This window comes from Convolutriloba macropyga, chromosome 13 (assembly GCF_964194025.1).
Source record: "Convolutriloba macropyga chromosome 13, txConMacr16.3, whole genome shotgun sequence".
Classification (NCBI taxonomy): domain Eukaryota; kingdom Metazoa; phylum Xenacoelomorpha; order Acoela; family Convolutidae; genus Convolutriloba; species Convolutriloba macropyga.
Window position 1 is genome coordinate 13,042,518 of NC_134480.1, and position 26,560 is coordinate 13,069,077.

Genomic DNA, 26,560 nt, shown 5'->3' on the forward strand with positions numbered 1-26,560 from the left:
TTTATTCTACATATTTGTCTGATGAAGGGCGTTGCGACCTCATTAGCCAGATATAAACATGGACAAGCCGCCGCTCTCCAACTTTTCATCTATACCCACTTTAACCACATAAGAAATACTATAAACCCATCACACAATTCACGATACCAGAATACCCCCCCCCCCCTCAAGCTTCCCCATTTTCAGCCAGCTCTCCCTCAGAGGACCCTAACGGAGGCAAATTGTCATTAGGCTGTCAGTTGTTGAATGCACACTTGATTTAGCCCACTTCAAACTACAATCAAGCTCACACTCACTTCATTTGCATCAGGTCACTCTCCGGATTGTGATGAAATATAGCCTTGATTCTAAAAAAGCCCCAAATTGAGCCCTGGCAATTTTCACGATTTATAACACTCCTGTTTGTTTGTTTACACTTTATGGTGTATTTGATATTTGGGGGTAAGAAATCGATAAGTTGATTTTTCAAGACGCTAAAAAGAGCATAGATTTATCCAATACTGTTAGCATGGAAATTGAAAAGCTCTCTCTTTCCCAACAAAAATTGCACCTATATAAATTTGAAGGAAATTGAGAACAATTGTAAGCAAATTATTTCTACTTTTTCAAAATTTTTCTCGCAAAGTGACGCGACAATTAGTAAGTCATTTCAGCTTCAATACGATATTAGCTCTACATTTTGATCACAGAGCCTTACCCTGGGGCTATGAGCGTTCTTTCTTTCTTCTTAACATCAATAAACTAGTTAATTGGAACCCTTGATCAATGATTTCTTGTCCCATCATATTATTTAAACCTTTTGACCATCTCTTCTATCTATCTGAAGTCGAAGCCCAGCCTACCTGGCCCAGAATACGATTAAGCTTCCCACCCATAACCCCATTTTCCCCGCCCTCCCTCCTCATCATCACCTCTCCTTCATTAAAAATATGCCAGATTTGACATAAAAAATCCACCAACCAACCCCCCCCCCCCCCCCCCCTCCTGATCGATTGACCTTGAAGTATGATAAGTTTCAATAAAAATGATGAGATACCACACTACAATACAAATCCTTTCCCCCAGTAAAAGCAACCGACATGAATACAATTGAAAAAAGTGCCAGGCACGATTTTGACCTCTAAAGTGAAAACTAGTATTTAGTATTTGTTCAACAACTTCTCCAGTTCCTCACACCATAAGCCTCCTCGTAACTTTTCACCGATAATTTATTCACCAGATTCATCAGCCACTTTATTTCACACCAATCTACCTGTCCATTAGTCACCCTTAAAGAATCACCCACCCACACACAATGTTTATATATAAGATGTCGACTTGAATTAGTAGAAATACTTTTTACTTTCATTACCAGTAGGAAAACTACACATCTCTGAAAAAGGTAACCAAATTATCCTCGCCCACAATGCTCACTCCCACTTTTTCCAATTAACAAACAACCAAATTCCAACTAAAACAACTAAAAAAGCCTCGCATTCCTTCTACAGCCAACTAATGAACACTTTGAGCAAAAATTCACTTTTTGGGAAAAATTCATTCTGCTTTTCAATTCACTTAACTCATATTGGCAATGTATTGCAATAATTCAAGACAATCACAAGTTCGAATTCGACTTTAAATTAAAACTGTCAAGATAAAAAAGCATTCAATATTTACGAGCGCCAAATTGGCAACTGACAAAATTATTGGCCCGAAAGAAATTACAAGATTGAAGAGTTAATTCGATGAAAAAGACGACAAATTTTATTTAACCGTATTGGAAATATCTTAACTTACTGACTTTTTAAACATTACCTCAGCCTAACGATAACCTCAATTATTGAATCCGTCAATTTACATCAATCCAGTTGACTGGTAACAATGGATATGGGGAAAAGCAAGTATGTTTTCTATCTTTTCAACTTCGATTAAATACGACCTTCACAACTCTGCTGGTTTAAAAATTTTTGATAAAAATGCAGATTAGATTGCAGAAATATTTGGGTCACTAATTACGGTCGTAATTTCATTAGAAAATCTGAAAACTGCAAAATTAACAGCGGAAACTTGCAGAAAAAAACTCAAAATGATCATGCTGAAGATCAGGCTGAGTTGAAGTGGAAAATTACAGCTTCATAACAGCAGAAAGTGAGAACCAAAAAAGTAACTTTTTAAATAACGGAAACGTGGGTAATTGTTTCTCATTCAGATTGTAATGTAAGGTTGTAAATTTTCCATGAAAATAACTACTTGAAAGAAAATCCAGATTATTTTCAACTCGAGAAATTCTAAATTCCAAGAAAAAACAAAATACCCTCGTCCAATTTCAACGGTTATCTTGCAAGATCTTTCTTAAGACGGTTATTTAGCAAGACTCTTACAAGATAACCGTCTTATGAAGAAGACGTTTACCTTGTAAGAAATTGCAAGAGACTTACAAGATAACCGTCTTTTTCTGGAGAAGATACATCAGCACACCGCTGCTTACAAAAAGGTAACTCGACGGAAAACCCGGTCAAATTTTTGCAAAAAAAAGAACGAAAAGATTCAACCGTACTGTATCATTTAAAAAATGAACGCATTATTGTCAATGAGCACATAGTAATTTCTTTAGCAAAATAAAACAAATTTTCAGCAGAGGTTCAAAAAGTAAACAAAAATAGTGGGAATCGGCCAATGTTCACAAAAACTTCAATCACGATAATTCCTGGAAAAAGACGAAATTTGACAAAAAAACTCTTGTTACTTATTCTAACCTTAATGGGCTCTGTTAAGATACACTCACAACTCTGCAGAAGGATACAAAGGGGTACAATAAGTATATCAATCTACCAAATTTGAGTGGTCGAATAAACAGTGGAGCATATTGTTCTCCCAACACTGAGTTGGGTCGGAACAAAAAATTAAGCAAAGCAATTGAAATTAAGTCAAAATCCCGGTGGCTGTCCGACGGGTTCGGCGAGAAACTCTATGAAAAAAACAACCTGACTGTTAGAGAGCTGCGTATTTAGCGCATTTATCATGCCTCACGGGCTATGGTCATACCGTAGCAGCCTGTGGGAACTGACATGAAAGTATTACAAACGAACAAACTATCACGACCGAAGCGTGCAAAGGTTTGCTGTTCATATCCGTGGAATTTTCCGTGTTTTATTTCCGAGTTTTATTCCAGTTAGAATCAGACTGAGAGTTATTTTTCGTGGAGTAAACTTTTTTACACCCTCCCTTAGAGGAAATTAGAAATCAAATCAAATCAAAACACTTACAGCAAAAAATCACTGGCAATCTAAATTGAATAAAAATATGGGACTGAAAAATAATTGCAAAGTTTTTTTTTCAATCTGAAGCTACTTGGAAATCCACTTGGAAGTTACCTGGAAAACTGAGGGAAGTATGCTTAGATATGGATATCTAACTCGCAACAACTAACCACTCACTCCTCCTTGCATTCGTTGTCGACAATGAGCCACATCTTTGAAATTCTTAATTTTGCTTCACTTTTGTTTGTGATGCTGACTACAATCAATTTTTGTACTAATACATAGGAGGAGCTGAACGGCTACCTTTTTAGGGGAAGGAATTTTGTGGAAGAAAAAAATTGCGCTACCTATTTATTATAATGATGTCTTTAGTGATACGGTTTTTGCGGCAGGTCTTGATAAAATTGATTGACAAGAGTTTATTTTCTGAGAAGAGTAAGTAATATCAAGTGTTTGCTGTAATGACACTTAATGTGATTTTCTAATTTTCTCAGCTGTTCAAGAAGAAAAAAATTTTAAAGCGTTTGCTAAAAAGATACGCATTTTCCTACATCCAATTGCAGGAAATTCGCAGCGCGGAATATTGGATTTCTATTCCCGTATTTAAATCCCTCCCGTACAGAAGTGAAATTAAACGCACGACTTACAAAATGTTATCTCTTGGTAAAATCAGCGCACTGCCAAGGTCACTTGGAGTACACACAAGTATGTGACACACTTTACAAAGTGCACCAAAAAAGTTGCAGACTTGAAATCAAATAAAAAATCGACAAATGCTTTGATCAAACGACTACTACGCACTTTTTTTGCAAATGTCACTGCAACACACATTTTTAAATACGCATTTCACTTTGCGAAGATAGCGAGACATAGACATATAGAAAGAACAAAATTATATCCAGCGATGTGTTCTAGTTGATTAAATATTCTAGTAGCAGCTACGTGAAATAGTCTTAGTGTTTTTCAATTCTGTTCAAATTGGATTTCGAGTTACCCTAACACGTGCGTGTATATCCATATATAGATACATACACATACACAATACAATCAATTAGCAAACATAGCGACCCCTTGGTACTTGGTCGCATCAGTGGCTGGAAAAGAATGGAAATTCACCCCAGTTATTGTTAGAGCATCCATCAGCAAATATTAAATTAAACATCTCCAATAACCACAAGAGCCTACCGACAATTGGTGATTGAACCCCCCTTTTCTATAGCAACACATACATCTCCGTTAGATTAATATACCTTCAGCATACAAACCAATTTGAGAGTTTTGACCATTTCACCGCGGAGAGTGGTCTACTAGTACTAGTGGCAGTAAAATTATTAAATTGAGTTTGGATTAGAAATAAGTTACTTCATACTATCAAGTCGTCAGTATGGAATCGAAAGCGATGATGAAACAGAGATCCAAATCTCTTTTGGCGGAACGGAAACTTAGTCCAGCACCCTCAGTTCAGGTAAGGATTTAACCTCAAAGGTATTACCCTTAAAGCAAAATTTTTGTAATTAAGTTCTTATAGCTCTTCAATTACAGTGACAAAAACACCAAAAACACTGGTCAACTTTCACTTTTTGAAATCTTTTCCGCATCAAACAGAATTTTAGCGGAACCATCTTCTGAAAAAATCTGCCAGCGAATTTGAGATCATCCCACCTGTGAGATCAAAAGGAACTTAGAGCTAAACACTAGAAACACTAAAAAGGATTAACTACTTTTTCTAAATGCTCAAGGATAGTTTTTAAGGTCCAAAAGACGAAACCTTTTTAATTGCTCGATCCGTTCACATTCAAAGTGCGGCTGCCACACATTTTCATTGGGACTACAAACAATAGAAAAAGGCGCTACAAATGATAAAATAGCGTACGGTTTGTTTTTTTTTGCTGTCATAGATGAGGTATATTTTAATTCTCGAATAAATCTGTCTGGCAATTTTGTAAACGCAATCAAAAGAATTATTCAAAACCGCAGAAACTATGAAGATTGGAGGGTCAAACAGTCATTTGTACAAAGCCAGAGCGCATTAAAAATCCTGAACTTATCCTCTCTCATATTTTGCACAGCCTTTCTCGAACACTTTTATAAGTATATTTGCTAGTAGGGCAAAAAAACCGTTTAAATCAGAAATTATATATTGACAAAACAGCAAACATATGTTTTGGTTTTCGTTTTCCATGCAACCTTTTCATGCGTCAAAGTTAAATTTCTGAATGAGTCGTAGATAGCTCAATAATATATACTATGTTACCAGGTGCTCTATTCGTGCTCTGTAAGCGTTATTTTTGTTCAAAACGTTGGTTTGTGTGAAGCGTGAATTTTTGAAGTTTTAAACGAGGTTTGATTTGTGTTTTCTCCGCTTAACATTAAAAAGATCTTTAGGCCAAATTTTTATTCTGCTGTTTGCAACGCTGTTGCAATTCCAAATGTCCAATTTTAATGAAGAGAAAACAAAAGCAGCTCAGACTTAAATCCAGATCTGGTACAAGGCATCCATACGAACGATAACAATATTAACAGTCTCGGGTGATCTCCAGTACAGGAATTGTGTGAGTTCTTCGAAAAAATAGAATGAGATTTTTTGACAATAAGCACAAGAAACTCGAGTAGAGACAAGCGATCAACTATGATTTGGGATACAATACAATCAGATGGGCGTTAAATGCTTGTTAGAAATTCCAACCAGAAAAATTGCCTCGAAAAGTTTGAAAAATTGCAAAGAAAATAACATTATCAAAACCTTATTTTTTCAACAATATGAAGCTCCTGCGCATATATCAAAGATTGTCATAAATTTTTCTGAAGATAAGGAGCGGGAGATATTGGAATGGTTACCAAATAGTCTCGATCTAAATCCAATTTAAAATTTATAGTAATTTCGAAGCAGCAATTACGAAAACAGTCGCTTCTTTTAGAAATTGTGGCAGAAAGAATGTCAAAAATTTTACTCAGGTGTCGTTAGATATAAATATACCGATTATAGATCTTAGTTCAAAATATGAAACAAACATCAGGAAAACAAAGGGAAAACTTATTGTTGCACATTTGCTATTTGAAAAAAGTACATAAAACATTTTTTTAACTATTTGTCAAAAGACAGAAAACGGCGTCTAACCAATTTAAAGCTGACAGAGCTAGGTCGTAGAAAAATTCTGCTAATAATTGAAGATTCTGCTAAAATGATTAAACACATACGAAAGCATAAATCAAATGTGATGAATTCAAAAATATAATGTGGACCAATGACAGTTGTGACTAGAAATGCATACAATTTAAATCGGAAGCATTAAAAAACATAATCGGCTAAACGTCGGAAGAATTGCTCTTGAACGACTAGTGGGAACTCTAATCAATTGCAGCCTGCTTCAGTCGGGGGGGAGGGGTAGCCTAAATGGGACTAAGAAGTTCTATAGTGGGCTTCAAATAACCATATTAGAGGTTAACATATACCACTATTAAGATTTAAAGTAAAAAAAAAATGACACCAGTTTCGGCGCACTTTTTATTTGACTTTTAGTATTAAATTGCCGCCAATTGAGTTCAGCTGCCTGAAATTGTGATTGCGAGAGAATTTTAGATCACGCGAAATGCAAAAAGTCAAGGGCGTAAAAGTCACTCGAAAAGTCAAAACCGTCAAGCGAAAATTTTGCATTAAAAAAAGACACAGACGTTTACAATAATTGCTATGAACTGCGTTCAAGAGCAATTAAAAACTTCATCTGTCTAGAATTTTCAGTCAAATAAAACCAAAAATAACGTATTAAATATAAAGTATTAATTACCTCATGTTGCTATTCAAATATTAGTCAAGCAAACTTTTCTCGTAAAAAGCAACAAATCGTATCAAACTATCATAGATACTTTCTATAGCCGAATATAGATTGTCAATAAAAACATAGCTGGCAGATTGCCAGAAAATAGCCGCAATAGATTCATAGATCGGCAGTCTAAAAAAACAGTAAAAAAGACAGACCAAAAAAAATTCGTCTTTTCATTGAAGGCTGATCTGTTATATTTTGATTAAAAATCTGTATAAGTTATTGCTGCCTCTATTAGCTGATCTCGAATAACCTTCATTTAGAGTGATACACACCCATTCGACCTTATCTCTTTGAATTAAAGTGAATAAAAGTCAATTTCAAAGTGAGGAAGTCATTTTTGAGAGTGAGGTAAGTCAAGTGTGACCAAAAATTTAATCACGCGCATGAACAAAAAAACTCGCTCCACTAAGAGCAAAAAATGACGTCACACATGCAATTCAGTTGAAATTGCATGAACGAATGAACAAAAAATGGCTGTGACGTCATATGGTCGTAACAAAAATCATGACGACGAAATAAAAAAAAAACCAAGAGAAGGCCAATAATAGCCTCAGCTATCGCTGTGCGGCTATTAAACATCTATAGTTTCGACAGAATATTTCAAATCAGACCTGAATTATTTGAAATGTCTGATCTGACGAGTCATGAGAGAAATGGAATGTGAATATTGCAGAATGTGAAACAAAAGTCTTGAGAAAAATGTTACCATTACCCCAAATATGACTGAAACATCACAAAACAGACGTATGGGATATTAAAGCGCCGTCTTTTCAATTTTCCATCATAACGTTAGCGGAAACTTGATATGAAACTAGGAAATCAAAAAATCACTTGTTAATTCCTTTACCGATAAATTTAAAATATTCATACACAAAGCTTTGCTCTCTAAAGAGAGAAACGATCACAATGAAACTTCTCAACAATCACAGAACATAATTTGTATCATAATGACAACAACAGCAACAACAAGATCTACGTTCTAAAACAAATTGCAATACTTTGCTTGCTAGATTACTAATGCAAAGCATGCCGATTTTATAATTCGATTGAAGTACAATCAAGCCTTGTTTGATCAATTGTTTCGTCACTTCATTCAGTACATAGTATATCAAACTGTTACATAATAACTCCCATACGTGCAATGTGTTCAGACCTCGCCCAAACTTTGAGGCGAATTCGTCGGTTTTGTTATTCTTAAGTTATGCATAAGTTATGAGCAAAGCTCGAATTTTTCGAAATTTTAGTCGGCAATATTCGCATTCCATTTGTCCCATGACTCACAAAATCGGACAATTAAAACAATTCAGCGCAGATTTGGAAATTATCAGTCTCAAATTTTAGTTTTTGACGCACAAGACTGATCTTCGACTCTTTGTTCTGATCTAACCTTATTATTTACAGAATTTTGAAACAAAACATGTCAATAAATGCGAAGAAAAATTGAAACATTATTCAGTTCAAGTTTCCAAAGAGAATATAAAAATAAACCAAAAGAATCAGCTAAAATGCCCCCACATTGACAAGACGGAAACAACCTTATTTATCTCCTTACTTTTCCTGTCTTATTTACTAATCTCCTCATCAAATCTGCTTAGAGGTACGTTAAAAAATAACACTGAAATCGAAGCTAAGCCGTGTAGAAATAAATAAGATCACTTGATTTGACGAAAAAATAAGACAATTTGAAATCCCCTGAAGTTCAATTATTTAATTCTTCATGTCAATATACCGAAATGTTTCTCGTAGACAAAAATTTTGCACCGAAGTTTAGATAAGATCATACATGCGCTGCTTCATTCATCGAAAGAAAAAACGCAAAAAGAGTTGGTGACTTTATCATATAAATATCATTCAAACGCACAACCTTTGGAGAACATTGATTTGCAGCTAGATCATCTTCTTTGATTTATTTGATTAGCAGCTAAATTTAGCTCACATTTCCCAAAAAACTGCAACAAAAATGATCTTGAGGCATCTCTGAAAAGAATATATTTTCAAAATTCTTCGATTACTCAAACATACTTGAAAGATACAAGTTTGCCAAAACAAAATTTACATGATTGAAAACAAAATGTAACTTTATCAAAAACCTGAAAGTTGATCACTGAAAATTGAACAGCGATGAAAAAACGTATTTCCAAGGCAAGTAACAGTTTCAAAATGATTTATGGCATATCTTTTTTTTTAAAAAAAACAGATAATCATGAAGCAATGAGGAAAACATATTTTATACCGAGAGCACAAAAAGTCGCAACAAAAAACTGCTGCAGTATACAATTTCGTTCATCAATTTAGTGCACATTATTGTTTTTTGCTTTAGTAAATTACGAAAAAAGTCAAAAAAGTCATTTTGCAGTTAAGTATCCGCTAAAAAATTAGGAACTGCTGAAAACATATGGTTGAAGAAACCAATAAAATTACAAAACAAAACAGCAAATAAGCCAGAAAAGACATCATTAGAATGCCCAACTTGTGCGAAACATGAAGCGAAACTTCATTAAAGTTTGACAACTGAAAGTGATCGCACTAACCGACTAAATCTACTCAGCTCATAAAAATATCAAAATAAAAAAATCAAGAAGCAAACCAGTTCTTTTCATATCGCATTATAATGAAACTATGTTCATTTTATAACAGCAAACATCATTTTTGAAGTTTTAACAACGCCAAAGAATAGCACTGCGACAACAAAAACTCAAAGTCGTAAAGTTGTCAAATAAGGCTTGTCCAGTTGACGTATGAATACAAAACCAGAGTTTAACAAGATTTTCTCGTTTTGAACTTATTTACACAATCTGCTACAAAGTACTTAATTCGTCTGTTATACAAGATTTTGTCTGTGCAAATGGCAAAAACCTAAATATAAGAACATGGATTTCTTATATTTAGTAGTTTTCTTAGTTTAGAGCCTCTTTGTCAAAAACTAACAAATGTTTGGCTATGGATGGCTAAGGCGACATATTTCTGGTCTCTCAATAGATCAAAAACAGCAAATAGACCAAAAACAGAAAAACTACCAAAAGTGTGACTTGAATGGGCGCAAAAAACAAACCGACTAAAGTCGGACAAAGTGCTCTTGAACGACAAGCGGGGCCAATTAATTCAGAGGGTACAGAAGAAAGGTAATATTTTTATGTGAGCAAAACTTGAGACCAAGGAAGGGTGCAAACCCCTAACCACGGAGAAATACACTTTAACTACCCGGCTAGCAGCTCCTTGTGTTAACTAATCTTACAATCGCTTTTGTTTTAGTATTAGAATTGATATTTGAAGGATAGCAATTTAGTTCACACAAAAATCGAAAAGTCAAGGGTGAAAAAGTCACCCGAGAATTGAAATCGATAGAATGTTCTAGAACAAAACGTTCAAGCAAAAATTTTGCATAAGAAAGACAAATACACGTTTACAATAATTGCTTCAAACTTTGCTCGTACTTATCTTTAAACCATCTACCGAAACACCAGTAAAGTGTCAAAAAATTTGAACGGAAAGTTTTTATTTATTGTCCAAATAGCCCGAATAGTCAAACTGGCCCAAAATTTTGAGTCGGTAACGCTTAATTTTTGAACACCTTGTTTTTATACATAAAACAAGCAATCTAACGAGTCACTTCACCGATAGAATCACACTCTATCTCGGACATCGTAAATGTTACAAAGGGCCGGTTACGCAAGTCTTGATCTCTAAAAATAGCCGAACAAAAAGTTCAATTATTTCGGAATCAAAACTTATAAGCTCTATTACTACGAAAGCAAAAGTTAAAACAATTAGGTCAGAGCAAATAATGTAATATAATCGCATACCTCGTCAAAAAGGTATTACAGCAGGTACTACGAAAAAAAATACAGCAGCGAAAAAGCAAAAATTAAAACGCTTAATGGGTGTAGAAATAGAATGGCTGGGTATCGATACCTATATTCACCCACAAAAACTATGTACATTAAAAGTAAACGTGCGTACCAGAATATTTTAAATCACAATATACTAATTACCACAAATTAGATTTTTTGTTCGAATGAATTAGTTTTTTTCTACTTCAGAAATATCAAGCACGTTCATAAGATCACAATCAATTAAAATTTTACTCAGTTATATGTTATAATTTATCCGTTTAATGAGTTATGAAAAGCATTCAAATTATTTCCAACTTAGTTCAATTTTATAACTATTCAGCTCAAAAGTTTGCATAGAGTTACAAGTCTGCAAAACAATATTGGTAACAAAAGTTTGACCTATTAAACGAATAAACATCAAATTATCGACCATTCTGACATTTTGAGACACTAAGCGGCATAAAACAGCTAGTGGTGATTTACTTCTCATTAGCAAGATACAAACTTCAATAACGGATAGAAACGCGACTTGCATCTTTCAAATATCGCAGTTTGACTTGCTTAATATTCCTTGTGGTAGGAATCATTTTTCCCAGCGGAGTACAGGGATAAATTGCTAGGAGGAACAATGAACAGTAATTGATTCTTTAGCTCCATACAAATCCTCAACCACCGTAATATATACAGACATTTTTATTCATTCAGCAATATACGGAGTGAAATATAAAAAAAAACTTACACCGCATATCGAAATTCAGCTAAAGTCCTATTGTACTATGGTGCACTTTGTATTTACGTTGCGTAATTCACATGTACACGCATGAAATATATCTAAAATTGGTGGTAAAATTTACTTTTTTCAAGTTGATCTCAGACCGTTCCAGCGTCATACTATCGATGGAGCCTAAAAGACCTACTTCCGTAATATGCACAGACCTACATGTCACAATTAATCAATTTCTGCCTTCATCTTTCCTACAATCTGACGCGTAAACTTAATCTTAAGCCCAAGAGAAATTACCAAAAAGACTTAAAAATAAACCATTTTTATCCATTTGACATTAGAGATCGAAGTTGTTGAGTATTTTTGAAGGTCAGAGACGATGTACAAATAGATTTAGTTCCTTTGAGACATCGCATGGACCTGGTGGCAATTTACGTTTGTTATTGATTATGTGAAGCACAAAGAAGATATTACAGAACAAGGTAAGCTTTGTTTGTTTACTGTCGATCGGGTCTAGACTACAAAACAGAGAGGGGGTAGTGGGGGTATTACATTTCTATGTTCATAACAGTCGTACAGGTACAAATATTATAAATAATTATTGTCTTAGTCTTAATAATATATATAACCGTCTCTGCTCAGATTTCATTTCCATTGATAATTTTTAATTTAGCTCTGAAATTTTGATCATCAACAGCAAATATACTGAGGCTATGAGGTTATGAAATGATCAAGGTTAAATAAAATGATAATATAATGCATTCGTCTCGTTACTAACCAACAGCATCATGTCCTATAGAATGAAAACCATCAATTCTGCATAAATTATTCATCTACTAAGAAGGCATCAATTTAGTTTTCGACCGCTAACATTGCCAAACTTCATTTTCAAACAAAAACTGTACTTTGGGTTATCCACACAGGATTAAAAAAGGGGTGACTTATCTGTAAATTTATAACCAACATATAACATCAAGAACCTTAAAAATCAAAACAATTTGTGCAATTTGCAACTGGTAAATTTTAACCCTCGGGCTGCAAGATTTCACTTATATGTGCAGAATAACCGACGAACAAGAAGCTTCATACATTTAGACAATATCTTTGCTTAATAATTAAGCGTTGGGTATTTTTTTCTCGATCACATTTAAAATCGCCCATTTCTATGAAAGACGTGAACGCAATGGGGGGTGTCTGTTACGTCTGTCACTAATTGACATCAAATCATTCTTCCTTTAAGCAGACATCTCCAAAGGATAAATTGCATAGCATGTTATTTGAGGCGATTACCAGACAAAAACCCTAGCAGTGTATTCATAACCATATCTCATTAAATTTTTTATATTTGTGAATTTAGAAAAACGTTTCCCAATTACCGGCCTAGAACTTGCAGCTCCCTCGCAGGAGGAAACTATCCCAGGGAGTACTTTATGAATAAATAATAACACACAGGCACTATCTCAAACCTATTAAGACGTCAAAAATTTCAGTTTCTAGTACATTCATCCGCCATTTATTTCCATTGCCTCATTTATTGTTACAATAATTCTTTTTTTTTCAGAAATGGGGGAATAAATATGCGAGGCAACTTTTTTCTTCAGTCAAATTTTCACTTCTTGTCTACGCAACGTAAAAAAAAGTAAAAGCCTTTTGTAGCTCCATGAAGCTGGTTGTCAATTTTATTTCAACAATTACGAATTTCAACGCAAATTTTTAAGGGGAGCGAGCATTTAATAATTTTGATGGAAAACTTGAAAACAAAACGGATCTTTTTGTACGCTTCCCTATTAGGTTCAACCATCAAACGACAGACAGCCATTTTTTGAAGCAAAATAATTTAGTCAAATTGATGGAAAGAACCATACAAACGACGAGCATTTTTTCTGCTAAAACCAGAAGGTCACGTGATACAATTAATAACAAAACATTTTGATTCCACTTTACAACTGAAAACACTTTAACTTATTAGCCTAATTATACCCTGCATGAATGAAAAAAATTGGGGGAAATAAGTTCCCCCATTGTACCTTTTTATCTCTTGAGCAGAACCTGAAGGAAAGAGAAGGCTTGCTATGTCTAATTAGGGCTTCAACCAATTCGTTTTTGCACTACTGCATATCCGTTCAGAATATGGCTTGAAATATTAGAGAAAAATGAAACGGTTGAAAAGCGAAAACTGTAATAACTACGATCTTCAATAATTCTTTGCCATTATATTAAAAAAGAACCGTCAAAATTTTAGTATATAAGTAAAATGGTGAACGGTTTTACTAGTAAACCTTTATATGTTACTGAACATAATCACCCTTATTTTCCGTTCTCAATGAACACATTTCTGATTGGCAAACTTGAACCCTCGAGTTAAAAATGTACTGGTTTAAAAATAAACCAAAAAGATTATTAATCTAGTTGCGGATTTAATCAAAGTACACGAGTGCTTCCATTCATCAATTCCAACAGATTGCATTTTACAAGAATCACGCATGGAAAGGACAGACTTCTTTTGACAGTCACGCAGAAGATCTCAGACAAATAGTCAAACCTTTTGAAAAATACAGACTAGTCAAGTTGTAGTTAATTCATGGTTATTTGCAGCATTAAGTTCTTAAAAATGTTTACTGCGCGCACAAATCTTTGCTCAATCAAATTCATTTACAAGCTTATTGTTATGAATTTTTAACATTACAAGTTTTCATTCACTTCGTTCACAGTGAATTTACTGAAGAAGTTCCTTCAGCGCCATAAAACAAAAAAAACAAAGCCCAATTGTGTTCCCTGGAACAATTTTCTGCGTAGAAACTAAAATTTATTTTTTGTAAAGCTATTTTTAAAACCATTTAAACTATTTAAGAAAAAGTTGTGCCAGAATACACAATTGTTTTCACGAAAATAACATCGCCTGATATTTAGCGTAAAAATCACTATTTTGAGTCTATTCTAACTCATCATCGGAAAAAAACCAAACGGGCAACTGTGCATAGGATTAAAAAAATTTGAAAAATGTGAGGTTCGAAACAATTTAGCTGAATTTTTAAAAACATAGCCGTCCGAAAGTCTTGGTATTTTCTTATTGGTGCCTATTCAAACAATTCACTTTGGCGTTAAGACTTGTAAAGATAAGAATTTCAGGAGAATGAGAAAAGTCATTTTACTCATATAAAAACGGTACGTTTCAAGTAAAACAGTAGCAGATATTCATATGCGTCTTTTGACAGTAAACAAAAGTTTCAGAAAAAAATAACCAGGAGACCAAATTCTTTTGTCGGCTGTCGAGAAATATACTCCTGGCATAGCAGCATTCATAATTTTTGGTTACTGTCAGCACTTACCCCTAACTTACCACCACAACACTGCGCGGATTGAATCGGGTGTTCGATAAGCCTATGCTTTGGGTCCATTACTATTCACTTTGTCGCTTCGGCCGGTGATTTTAAAAAATCAACACAACAACCAAACTCACAACATACCTCGCACGCAAATGAATGCTCTGTTGACAGGACAGAATCAGACTAAATAAATTGTTCCAAACATCAATGACGGGCCTGAAAGGGGCCTCTTTTGAAGAAACGGCAACTGTGAAGTTGCAAATGCGCACATATTGGCCATCCACTGATGATGAGATGAGGCACATATGGGGCGATAGCTTTGAAATGCCGGTTACTGCCATAGTGAAACTTTTTGGTTACTACAAAAGAGATTTTGGATCAATTTCTCGAAAAGTAACTTCCAACCACGCTCGGCAGCAGGAATGTATCCCAATATGTCTGTCAGGTTCAGGAGTCAGACAATCTGACCATCAAAACAAAGCTGCTTACTTGTGACCGATCCTGTCGTCAAGCGATTTGGAAAAAAATCACATGAGAATCAACCAAAGAGCTTTACTTTATTGGGTTATTATCATTTAATCAGAAGAAAATCCGAGAAAGCTTGATCTCAAAAAATATTTGGACTTGCAAGAAGACCAGAAACCATTAGGAAGAAAAAGCTAGACTTGCGTCACATATTTTTCCCAATCAGGCTCATGATTAATTGCAGCTCCCATACCTGCTCTAGATCTGCATTTGACTCCTAATCTTATGGAATTTACAGCTAGCGTACCGGCATATGAGAAAAAGAGTCTATTTTGAACTTCCGTGGACGTGAGGCCATTGCAAGACACCAAAGAATTTTCAACCAGCAGTGGCGATAGCTCTACTAGCGGAAAAACAAAACCTCATTGCTGATTAAAATTGGCACCGGTTGACAATTTCTGCCATCATGAACGTCAAACCGTTGTGCAGCCCTTTTTGTTACAGGAACCCCATCTCTGCGCTCAAAAAATAACCAATGTGGATCTGAGAAGTCAGCTTAAATCATTGAAGCAGCTGATTATCGCAATTAAAGAGTGGATGAGCAAATATGTTCTCAGCTTGTTATTAGGTTCATGCCATTGACAGTCGGAGGCGCTTTGTCTGAGGCTCAAGTGTGAGGCGCTTCGTCTTTAATTTCTCAAAAACGAATAGCCACTGTTACACACAGCAAAAGCTATCCACCGGAGGAATTTTACATTACTCTGGACAGGCTGGCATAGTCACTCTCAGCAGTTATCATTCGCGGTTCAGCTGCACTGCTTCTATCCCGCAACATGAAATACTCTTAGCACTGAACATTAGAGAAACTACGAGTTCACTAAAGGAAAGCAGAAATTTTAAGATACTTGATTACAACTATTATTGATCATTGAGTTTTTACCAGATGAAGGTCTGAGAACTTCAGTTGTTGTCTAAATCCAGAAAATCCAATGTTTATCATTACCCCAATCACCTGAATACAGTAGGGAGAACGAGAACAAATTGCATGAGAGAGAGAGCGAGGGAGAGAACTAATTCACATGAGAAACGAAATGCACTGCTGATACTAAGAAAAGCTGTTGACCAAATGTGTAGATGAGCATAGTTATGATAACCTACCTTATTTTCAATTCGAAATTAGTCTTTTTGCAAGTCTAGGTTTCAAAATTTCAAGTCCCAAGAATCCTTCTAATTTTAAATCCGTAAGCCTGTTCAATATGCGTGCATATTCACTTGCGAAAACTGAGAAATAGAATGATTATTGCACAGAATCAGAGCTTCAGAGTTGAAACTAGTTTTGTTTTCAAAAAAATCAGAGCACCAGATTGCTCGAAATATTTTTTAATAGTGAAAGAAAAAATCTTATCGAAATAAGACGAAAGCAGCATATCAACCAGAACTGATCTAAATGAGAGCGACAACTTAAACTTCCGAGGTAATACTAAATCATAAATATCAAATTTATCAGATGATGCAAGAAATCTTTCAATAGCATGAATCTTGTAATATCAGAAATTTTACTAAAGTCGATTAACAATGACCAACTCACAACATATTAGGAGCAAAACATCATAATAAAATTACATGGAGATTTTTAAAATTTGCAAACATCAAAATTTGGTGTTTTCTGAAAATTATACTTATTTTGCACAAGCTTCGTTCAATTTTATACAAACTTTAATTAACTTACACCAACTTTGCTGATTTGCTTTTGTCTTAACCCAGGTACGGTAATGATTTCACTTCATTTCCAACGTCAAGGGTTGTTAGACTGTTCGGTATGATCATTTGTTAAAAATTCAGGCACAAAATTAGCCAATTTTAGGTAAAGCAGAGCCAGAAAACAGTCAACTTTGTCCTGAAGAATTGGCAAAGCCGTTCCCCTATCAATTAAAATTAACTAGTGGCATGTTTTCGCACTCAAAATATTTCTATTTATATTCGAAATAAATTCTTCTTAGCTTTTCATCTCGTCTTCAATAATGACATATACGTATCTGAGATATAACTCGTTTCAAGTATTTGTGAGATTCGGTAATTTCAGTAAATTCTCTAAAAAAAATCTGTCAATTTTTTTAAAAACGTTTTGACACTATATAACACATAAAAATGTGCCTCTACACAAGTTACGTATTCTTTCATCATTTGGTTTGTCATGTAATATTCCATTTGCGCTGAAATTCGTTCTCCGACTTCAAAATTAGCTTTTTGTAATTTAGGGTTGTTGCTCCTAACATATCCCAGATCAGTTTGTAGGGTAGAACAAAAAACTTGACAAACTTGAGACGATGACACCTCCCGATCAATACGATACATTCATATAGTATGTGGATGCCCGTTGTAGTTATATGGCGGGAGGAACCCTTTTTTGGTTTTGGAAAGTATAGATCAGACTTGTAAAAAGTTTCAATTTTGTCACAACTTTCATCATTTGGTTTGTACAATTTTTGCAAATTTCTTCAAAGGTATATGAAGCAGCCACCTGGATTGTAACGCACTGCAAACAAACCCCATACGTTGTGATAATAAAGAAGGTGTTATATATTAAACTTATTTCATAATAATATTACCATTTAAGATAACACAGTCTAATTCTGTATTTTCCTTTTTTGTTATCTTAAAATTATTTTGTATCTCGAGGATAATGCATAGTAACCTGGGTGTCATTCGAAGAGTGCAATGGTTCTCGTTTGGCCTCCTCGTCTGCATTGCCGTTCGCAATGCTCTAGAAATTGTTAATTTAATTTAATTTGTGACCCATCCCCGTTAAAACTAGTCTAAATGAAATCATTGGAGCAGAGTTTCGGCACAGGGGCTTCTGAATAGTTTGTAAGATAGCGGATCAAAATTAACTGGGATTTTTTTTGCACTTACCCCTTTGCAACTTACAAATTTACAGCGTTGCATTAGGGCTACAGGAACAGCATTAGGGCTACAGTAGCCTGTTCTCAGCTGCCCTTTCTTATTATTCCCCACATTTCAGACTGTTCTTATTATGAGCATCATTGCTCTCTTTTTTGGTGACTATGGCCACTTTTTTGCGTCTGAAACTTTCACGTGGTACCATCATTGCAGCCAACATTGGTCAGGCTATGGTCAACCTGACGCTATGGTTAAGTAATAGCTCATCCTTACACAGACAGCTTCACGGAGGCAGGAGATTGAACTCTCAATCATTGGCGTGTGAATCACACACCTTACCTCTCGGCTATCACGCCACAAATAATTCTATTTGTGTCATTGTAATTCTATAAAAATAGATCACAACAAAACCAACAAATTAAACTCATGGTAGGGTAAAACCGAGTCTCTAGGTTTTGCTACCCAAAAAATCAAAAAGTTTCCATCTTGCAGCGCACTTAAATTACTTTGATTAATCAACCTAATCAGATTTCAGTCCAATTCTAAAAGACTGATTTCTTTTACAACTATTAAAATAACATAGTATTCAATATCCCCCTAAACATGCACTTACGAATTACCTAAAACGTGCTTTTTCACCTCAAGCATGTTGCTCTGAAATGCAGAAGTTGCAGACTTTAAAACGTACTTTTAGTTAGTAAGAAGCTAAAATTTTATGGAAGCAGTTTCCAATTACGTCATCATGTACAAAGCATTAACGACCTGTATGAACCAATTTTGAGCTAAACACAAATTCTAATTTCAGTTCAACAAATGCCAGTTATAATTATCAGAAAATAGATAAAAATAGCAGTCATAACTAACTGTTCATGTTCAATTCTAAGAATGATCGAGTGCACTGAAAAACATTTGTTAAATTTATCAAATAACAACAACACCGCAATTTCCCAAGAGCTTTCTCAATTCCATTTTCAACTTGAGGTAAAGTCGGTTTAATTATCTGCTATTTTTAACATACTTTTACACGCTCCACTTGCCGCTCTAAACTATTTCTAATTTAAGCAATATTGTTCGCTTTTTGATCTGAGCAGTATTAAACTGATTACGTCAATGCAAATTGGCCCGAGCGGAAAGTATCAAATTTTTTATGATAAATTGCGTATCTGTCAAAATTGACGTACTACAGAGCGGTTTATAAAAAAGAACCTTCTTTTATTTTGTCTCTTTATGACTAGTTAGCATTACGAATAAATTTGATTTTTTTTACCCGAAGCAAGCAGCAAAAATTTAAAATATTGTAATATATATCCAGTATCCGGTTTAGACGATTTAAAAGCTTATTGAAATATTAAGCTATAAAACAACATTTATAGATTCAGCGATGTTTCAAGTTATGCGTCTGTGATTATTAACTTTTCATTTTTCCATCCCACTTGTCTTTCCATTTAAGCATCAGTTTTAAAACAACGTTATGAACTTTTTTAACATCACTCTTATATTTGTTTATTCACGCAAAACTGCTTTTTAAACAGGAAATAAAAATCCACTTATTAGTGAACAAAAAAAGTGAAACTTAATTAAATGCAGTTTGTGTCAATCAAAATGATGAACAGTTCGTGACGTAAAAATTGATAAACAGTTGGGCATATTGGAACAAAAGACGGCTGAAAATATTGTTAATATAGTTTCCCTCTTTTCCTTGATTGACTTACCTCCCGAAGCGGAAATAAGTTTGAGATTTTGTGGCGACTATATTGAAATACGGCAATTTATGCCATTCGAGCGCAAAAAAGACGCCTTCAAAGAAATATCAAATACGCAAAAAGATTGATTTTTGTTTCGCTTTTTCATCGACCATAAATAAGTGCAAAACGCGCATATTTTCTTCCGATAAGCAATTTGATCACGAACTAATTATATTTTCTCAGAAAATAAAAAACAACTATAAAAATTCTCAGCTCTTCTAAAAAACACTAAATCATGAATTTTAAGCAGCGGAAATTTTATTTTTAAAATGAGAATTAATTAGCCATTAAAAGCTGGGTTCTTTAAAAAATACATTTCGCAAATGTCAAAATGGCCTGTTACAGAAACCGTCAAGAAACTATTCTTACTTATATTTATTTAACTCTTCTGTTTAACTTGACTTTTAGTTCACTTCTTTCGAGGTTTAGAACAGTAGCCCGTTTTAGTAATCTTATGTTTACCCGAGTTACTCACAGAACAATTAAGCCCACCTGTCAATAATAACCTTCACTCTACATCATATCTGAAATAACTTCTTAACTGATTATGTTTTAGGAACTGCTGTCATTATTCAAGTTTTCACAAATATTACTAATAGTTGCGCCACAGTCTGTAATTCGCAACATTTGAATTCGCTTAAATAAGGAAGTTATCAATCAATTCTGACATCATAAATTTTCTAGTTTTTTTTTAATTGTCTACAATGTTTTCAAAAGTCAGAAACTTAACTTCGTTTTTAGCGTTATTTCAAAGCTGCCAATAGATGTTAACGTGTTTCTTAAAAAATATTTTAAGCTCTGCCATAAGTAACACCCAATATAACCCCGCCCAAAAATATCATTAAAATTACGACGCAAATTACAAACTATTGAGACCGATTCGGTTTAGTAAAATTGTTAAAATCTTCAGAAAAGTGCTGAATTTAAAGCGATTAACCCTTCGAAAACCATTTATTTTGCTCCCAAAAATACTTTACGAGCATAGAGGTCACGACATCAAAAGCAAAAGAGGCAACCCATTACCACCTGAATTGGACTTGAAAATAATTCACCTCGAGTGAACAAAGGGCCCCATTTACCTCTTCTCTTTCTCTCTTTTGCATAAATGGATGATCTTTTTGAATTTTTATAAACCAAGTTAACCAAGTTCAAAAGCAACCAAAAAAACAGACGTTGTAAATCCATCGCATTTTCATTCGACCAGAAAACAAAGACTTTTAAGGTATATTAGTCTCAATAACAATTCGCTCTTAATCATCTAAACTTACCGCTCTTGAAAAACACTTTACCGACTGAAAATCTCAAACAAAAGACACAAAATACTCCTTTTTACGATATAAAGAGCGCGCCAAATTATCATAAATGAAAACGGTAACCTCCTTGCAGCTTTGATCAAATTTACTGTTTTCAAAGTAAGCTTTATTGCAAAATCGGTAACATTTAGTCAACTATTATTCCTTAAAAGGCGGCCAAACTAATGAAGAAGACCTGATTTGTTTCGCTACCCGCAAATCCATTCACCTTCAAAGATCTTTTCGTTACCTTTATCGATGCGCCCTTTCTACAATCGGGTTCTCTATTCGCTGATTGCCTTTGACATCGTCTATTGTTTTATCTTATCGTCACAAGAAATCGTTTCTGTTTAATGTCAACATAAACCCTATTACAAATTGCGATATCTCATTACGTTCAATTTTGCATGCATAATCACCACTACCTCGCATTTATAATACGCATACCTCAGCTAACCTAATAAATTCTAATTAGAACCCGAAAATCCATCAAAAATGGATCTCAAACAGTTGAAAGTAGACAAATCAAATAACAAAAGTAAACCCAGCAATAAAGTCAGAAGGTTTAGCACTAGTATAAGCTCTGCATTTTCTTCGCATACATTACCATTTTTACCATCGCATAATAACTTACCAATGCACGAAAAATCTGAGGAGACGCTCAGAACCGAACGGCGCAATTCGTTCCTCACGCCCGACCAGTTCCGGCGTCGGCGTAGCTTAGCTTCTTCGAGTCCTACCGCATGGCAAACAAACCATTACTTCTCGGCTCTGGGTAGCAAAGAGCGGACGAGTAGTCGCATGTCATTATTTGATTCTTCATTCCAGATCCGAGAAAATTCACGAGAGGACGACGAAAGTGTTGATGACGACGACGACAACCAGTTCAAACCCAAAATAAACCCGGCTCAGAAACGACTTTCAGTCGGGCAACGAAGTTTGCAAGACAGACACAGTTTTGTATTCGCACCTCGGATTCTGTCCAAGAACCAGCTAATAAGACGACAGAAGATGGATGATATTACAGATATGCTTAAGAACGATGGAATTGGGATTAGTGAGAAAGCAAGGAGATTGTACCTGATGTGTGAGGATGTGATTCATCACAAAGATTGCAATGATGATTGCACAATTATGAAGCCGAGAGCGTACACTAATGCTAGTCTGTGTGATTTGACACTCCATTGTCACAGTGGAAACGAAGAGGTTTGATTTTATCATTTTATGGCACCACCAAAAACAACAATTTTTGATTTAAAAAACTGTCACAGCGGGGTAATGATAAACTTACAAAAACAGAGAGAAATGGTGAGAATATAAAAGCAGGTAGTAACATTTCAGTTGAAAACAGTCCCCAAAGTTTTGTCAACAAAAAGATCGAAACTGGAAACAGCCTAAAAGGAAAATATAAAATAGAAGGCGGAGCAAATTACATGCTGGATGGTATAGACTAGAATCTGTATACGTAATGATGCTCTGAAATAATAGTATTTGGGCTTGTTGTTGGGATGTGATTCAGTTGAGCAAAGTTTTTCAAAATTTTAAGTAATTAAAAGGAGGGCGAATAAGAACTTTTAAACAATAATTAATCGCAACAAAAGAGTATTTCAATTAATGGCAGCGAATAAAATTCAGGCAAAAGAACAACAAAAACGTTCACAGGTTGTTTCTTCATTCAAAACATCATGAAAGATTGACGATGACTTGTTCTTTTCTTAATTACTGGATAATAACATCTACATGAAAAATGGTAAAAAGCATTGTAAGACTTTTTCAAGATCTGAAATAAGAGAAAAGTATTACAAAACTAATCGTTAAAAAATGTCGATACTGAGAAATTTTCCTTGAAAGACACTGAAAAAAAAACAAAAAATCGAAGGAGAGGACCCGGAGATATTCAATATTGTTCACTTATTTTATATTTAATCATATTCAATAAATCATATATAAAATTTTTTAAGAAAATTTAATTGTAGTTCAATATTAATTTAATATTCGATTTTCCCAGTTGAAACAATTGAACAAACAAAAACAATAAAACATCCAAAAAACTTGATGCATCACTTTCATCATATGTGTCGACAAAAACAGCGCCATTAATTCCTTCAACCGGGGCTTAACTGTGTTTGAATAGAGTACCTTCAAAACCTCAAACCTGAAATGCCCACCCAGCTGCTCCCCCAATCCCTTTTGGCAGCTTTCCTGGGCAACAATAATGTCATATTTGGCCTGTAGAACGAGACTAGTTAACAAACAGAAAACCAAAGAATCAAAATTGTGAAGTTAAAACGCGTTTTTCTATTTTGGAAAAAAATTGTTTTCAAAGTCATGAAAGCAATCAGCTATCTACTAATATCAGAATATCGGCTCATCTATTTTTCCATGAAAGTCCAATGAAACCGTGTCCTTGTACATAAAATTTCATACGACTAAAAAGACAAAGTAAAAAGTTAAAAATTCAATTAAAATCTTGGAGAAAGTAGTGTCGAAGCCGTTAAAACCTAAATCTATATCTTTAAGGACAATAAAAATATCAACTGTGCTCTATTTTGAACGCCAATAATGTGATATATGAACTGTCAATAGCGTGATAAAGTGACAAATTTAGGAAAAGTTAAAAATGGGCAAATACCTAAAAATAAAAGAAAATTGTAAATCTAGTAGTACCAAAGCAAGAAAACCATAACTTAAGGCGTAAAACCTCAACAAAGATTGGACTGGAATGCAGCAGAAAGAAGAAGCATTCTTTCATTGCTGACACTAATCTACAAGTTGACCAAATTAAGATAAAAATGGAGGCAAAATTCAATAAGCCATTATTTATTTAAAAAACCAAATAATTTTAAGTCAAAACGACCATAAGCTATCGAGTAATGAATTAGACAAACTAATTTGGAGCTATTTAGGAAGTCAATTGTACCTATCAATAGTGAGCTTTGATTCAAAATTTTCTTTTATTTAATTAATATAATAAAGATCGATTTTTTTACAACCCCAATCTTAATCCCTGATTACAATCCCAATTATTTTTGGAACGTAACCTTGGAAATGACACCCCGGAACCTCACAAGAAATCATCAACATCGGTTGCCATGGAAACCCACAATTTATTCGAGGCAAATCTATCAGATAGCAACTTGAACCCGAATCAGAGAAAGAAATCGAAGAAAAAGTCTCAACAGCATACGCGTATTGTAAAAAATTTTCTTTTATTTAATAAATATAAAAAAGATCGATTTTTTTACAACCCCAATTACAATCCCTGATTACAATCCCAATTATTTTTGGATCGTAACAAACCAAGATTAGTCCAAAACTAGCCCTGCTAATGCTGTTCGTCCATTAAGAAAACTAATTTTTTCGAGTGTTACAGATATAGATATTCTGTTGGTTAAAAAATCAAAAATTGATGCCGCGTTTTTGATAATCAACGACTAAAGTTACGGAGCACTCGCGACGGAAGTCAAAGTAGAAATAGCCCCTTTTGAGTCTACAAAGATTGTGTTAGTGGTGTTTGGGTGTGTACTTCCTGCAAATTTATTCAAAGTGGACTAAAGAAACTTATTTCGTGCTGTTTTTGATGAAGAACTCTGAACTTTGAAATATTTAGACAGAATTTTTGACAAAATTAAATAAAAACAGCCGAGAATATTTTTTTGTCCTTAACAATAAAATCAATAAACACTTTCTTATAAAATTTTAACAAATTTTAGCAAAATTGGCGAAATTTTAGTGGAAAATTGGCGAAAATTCCGCAAAATGTGAATAAAATGAACGGAATTCAATCTATTTTCTCAAAAGTTTAAACCTCGATAACTCCCTGTAAAAAACAAAAATCGAAATAATCTTTTTACTTCGATATTCTACGCTGGACAAGCTTTCTAATGATACCAGTCTGAACTCTCTACGGTGAATATATCGATCGGCCAAAATTGACTGAACAAAAAAAACCCATTTGAGTAAATAGTTCCTCCCCCCTCAAGAGGGTCGGAACGATTAGTCTTTTTTTATATTGCATATTTTAGGATCTGAAGTCACCAAAAGCAGCCAAGCGATCTGCTCTCGATATCAGGCTCGATGTTCCACCGCAAAATTCCAGCAAATCCGCTTCCCCAACACCATCGCCCACCGCTCACCTGGAAAAACGAAAAAGCATATTCCACAAAATCACAACTCGGACATCAGTTTTCATCGGTAACCTTGGAAATGACACCCCGGAACCTCACAAGAAATCATCAACATCGGTTGCCATGGAAACCCACAATTTATTCGAGGCAAATCTATCAGATAGCAACTTGAACCCGAATCAGAAAAAGAAGTCGAAGAAAAAGTCTCAGCAGCATACGCGTATTGTAAAAAGCACAGTTTTCGAAAGTAGCTGTAACATGGATTCCTACAGTATAATATCAGAAGAAGATAGACTATCTTTAAAGAGTCACGCTGAGGTCTTCGACGACCCTTCTGTAAAAGCGCTGACATTTTCCCTGTTTCAAGACTGTTTAGAACGTAAGGAAAGCAATTACTGGGATAGCCTGTACGTCTTAATAACCCTATGCAAAATGAACGAACTAAGCACTAGTGTTGATATTTTGAACAAAACAGAGACGTTTAAACAGATTCGATACCTGCTTGAGTGCTTTAATGAAAGCATGCCTATAAAAGCTAAAAGTTCTCTGGGCGATTTGGTCAAAAGCTGCATATCATTTTTCAACTACATTCTATATTTCTGCCGACTTTACTCCTTTCTCGGAATTTACACCGAAAAACACGTCGTTGAAATAACCGAGCAACTTACGAGTCCAAATGTGTATTTAAACCTGTCCGAAGTAATTACCGAAGATGAAATGAAGTTATTAGCAAGTATGAAGGATAATTTGAACAAGGAGGTAGAAAGTCATGCACCTTTATTAGAACAATTAGAAGGCATGAAAACATCAAACATACACAGTACAGATTTAGATACAAACGACAACGAAATTATCGATAAACAGAATGATACCGACCAGGAGCAGAAAAAAGACGATAAGGAGAACAAAAAAGTTGAAGAAGTCATCAAGGAAGCCCAAATAATTGATGTTTAATTTAAATAGCAGTATTTCCTAAATTTCTAAATTTATTTCAAATTTTTAGCATTTAGCAATTACATTTCAGTTAATTCAATGTTCTGATATCACAAATCAACATGTAATTAAATTATAGACTGAGTGAGTG

General features: G+C 34.5%; 1 protein-coding gene across 6 annotated transcripts; it reads left to right on the plus strand.

Moving 5' to 3' along the window:
- The first annotated feature begins 1,039 nt into the window (after positions 1-1,039).
- On the plus strand, positions 1,040-26,560 carry LOC142351934 (uncharacterized). 6 transcript variants are annotated; one of them, XM_075404203.1, is made up of 4 exons: positions 8,147-8,660; positions 11,990-12,102; positions 22,178-22,555; positions 25,375-26,557. In XM_075404203.1, the coding sequence occupies exons 3-4, from the start codon at positions 22,361-22,363 to the stop codon at positions 26,428-26,430; spliced, it is 1,251 nt and encodes a 416-aa protein (XP_075260318.1). In that variant the 5' UTR covers positions 8,147-8,660; positions 11,990-12,102; positions 22,178-22,360; the 3' UTR covers positions 26,431-26,557. The 6 variants fall into 6 exon arrangements, with proteins under 6 accessions (XP_075260320.1, XP_075260316.1, XP_075260318.1 ...); XM_075404205.1 differs by lacking the exons at positions 8,147-8,660; positions 11,990-12,102 and adding an exon at positions 1,040-1,880; XM_075404201.1 differs by lacking the exons at positions 8,147-8,660; positions 11,990-12,102 and adding an exon at positions 4,119-4,704 and having other exon boundaries at positions 25,375-26,558.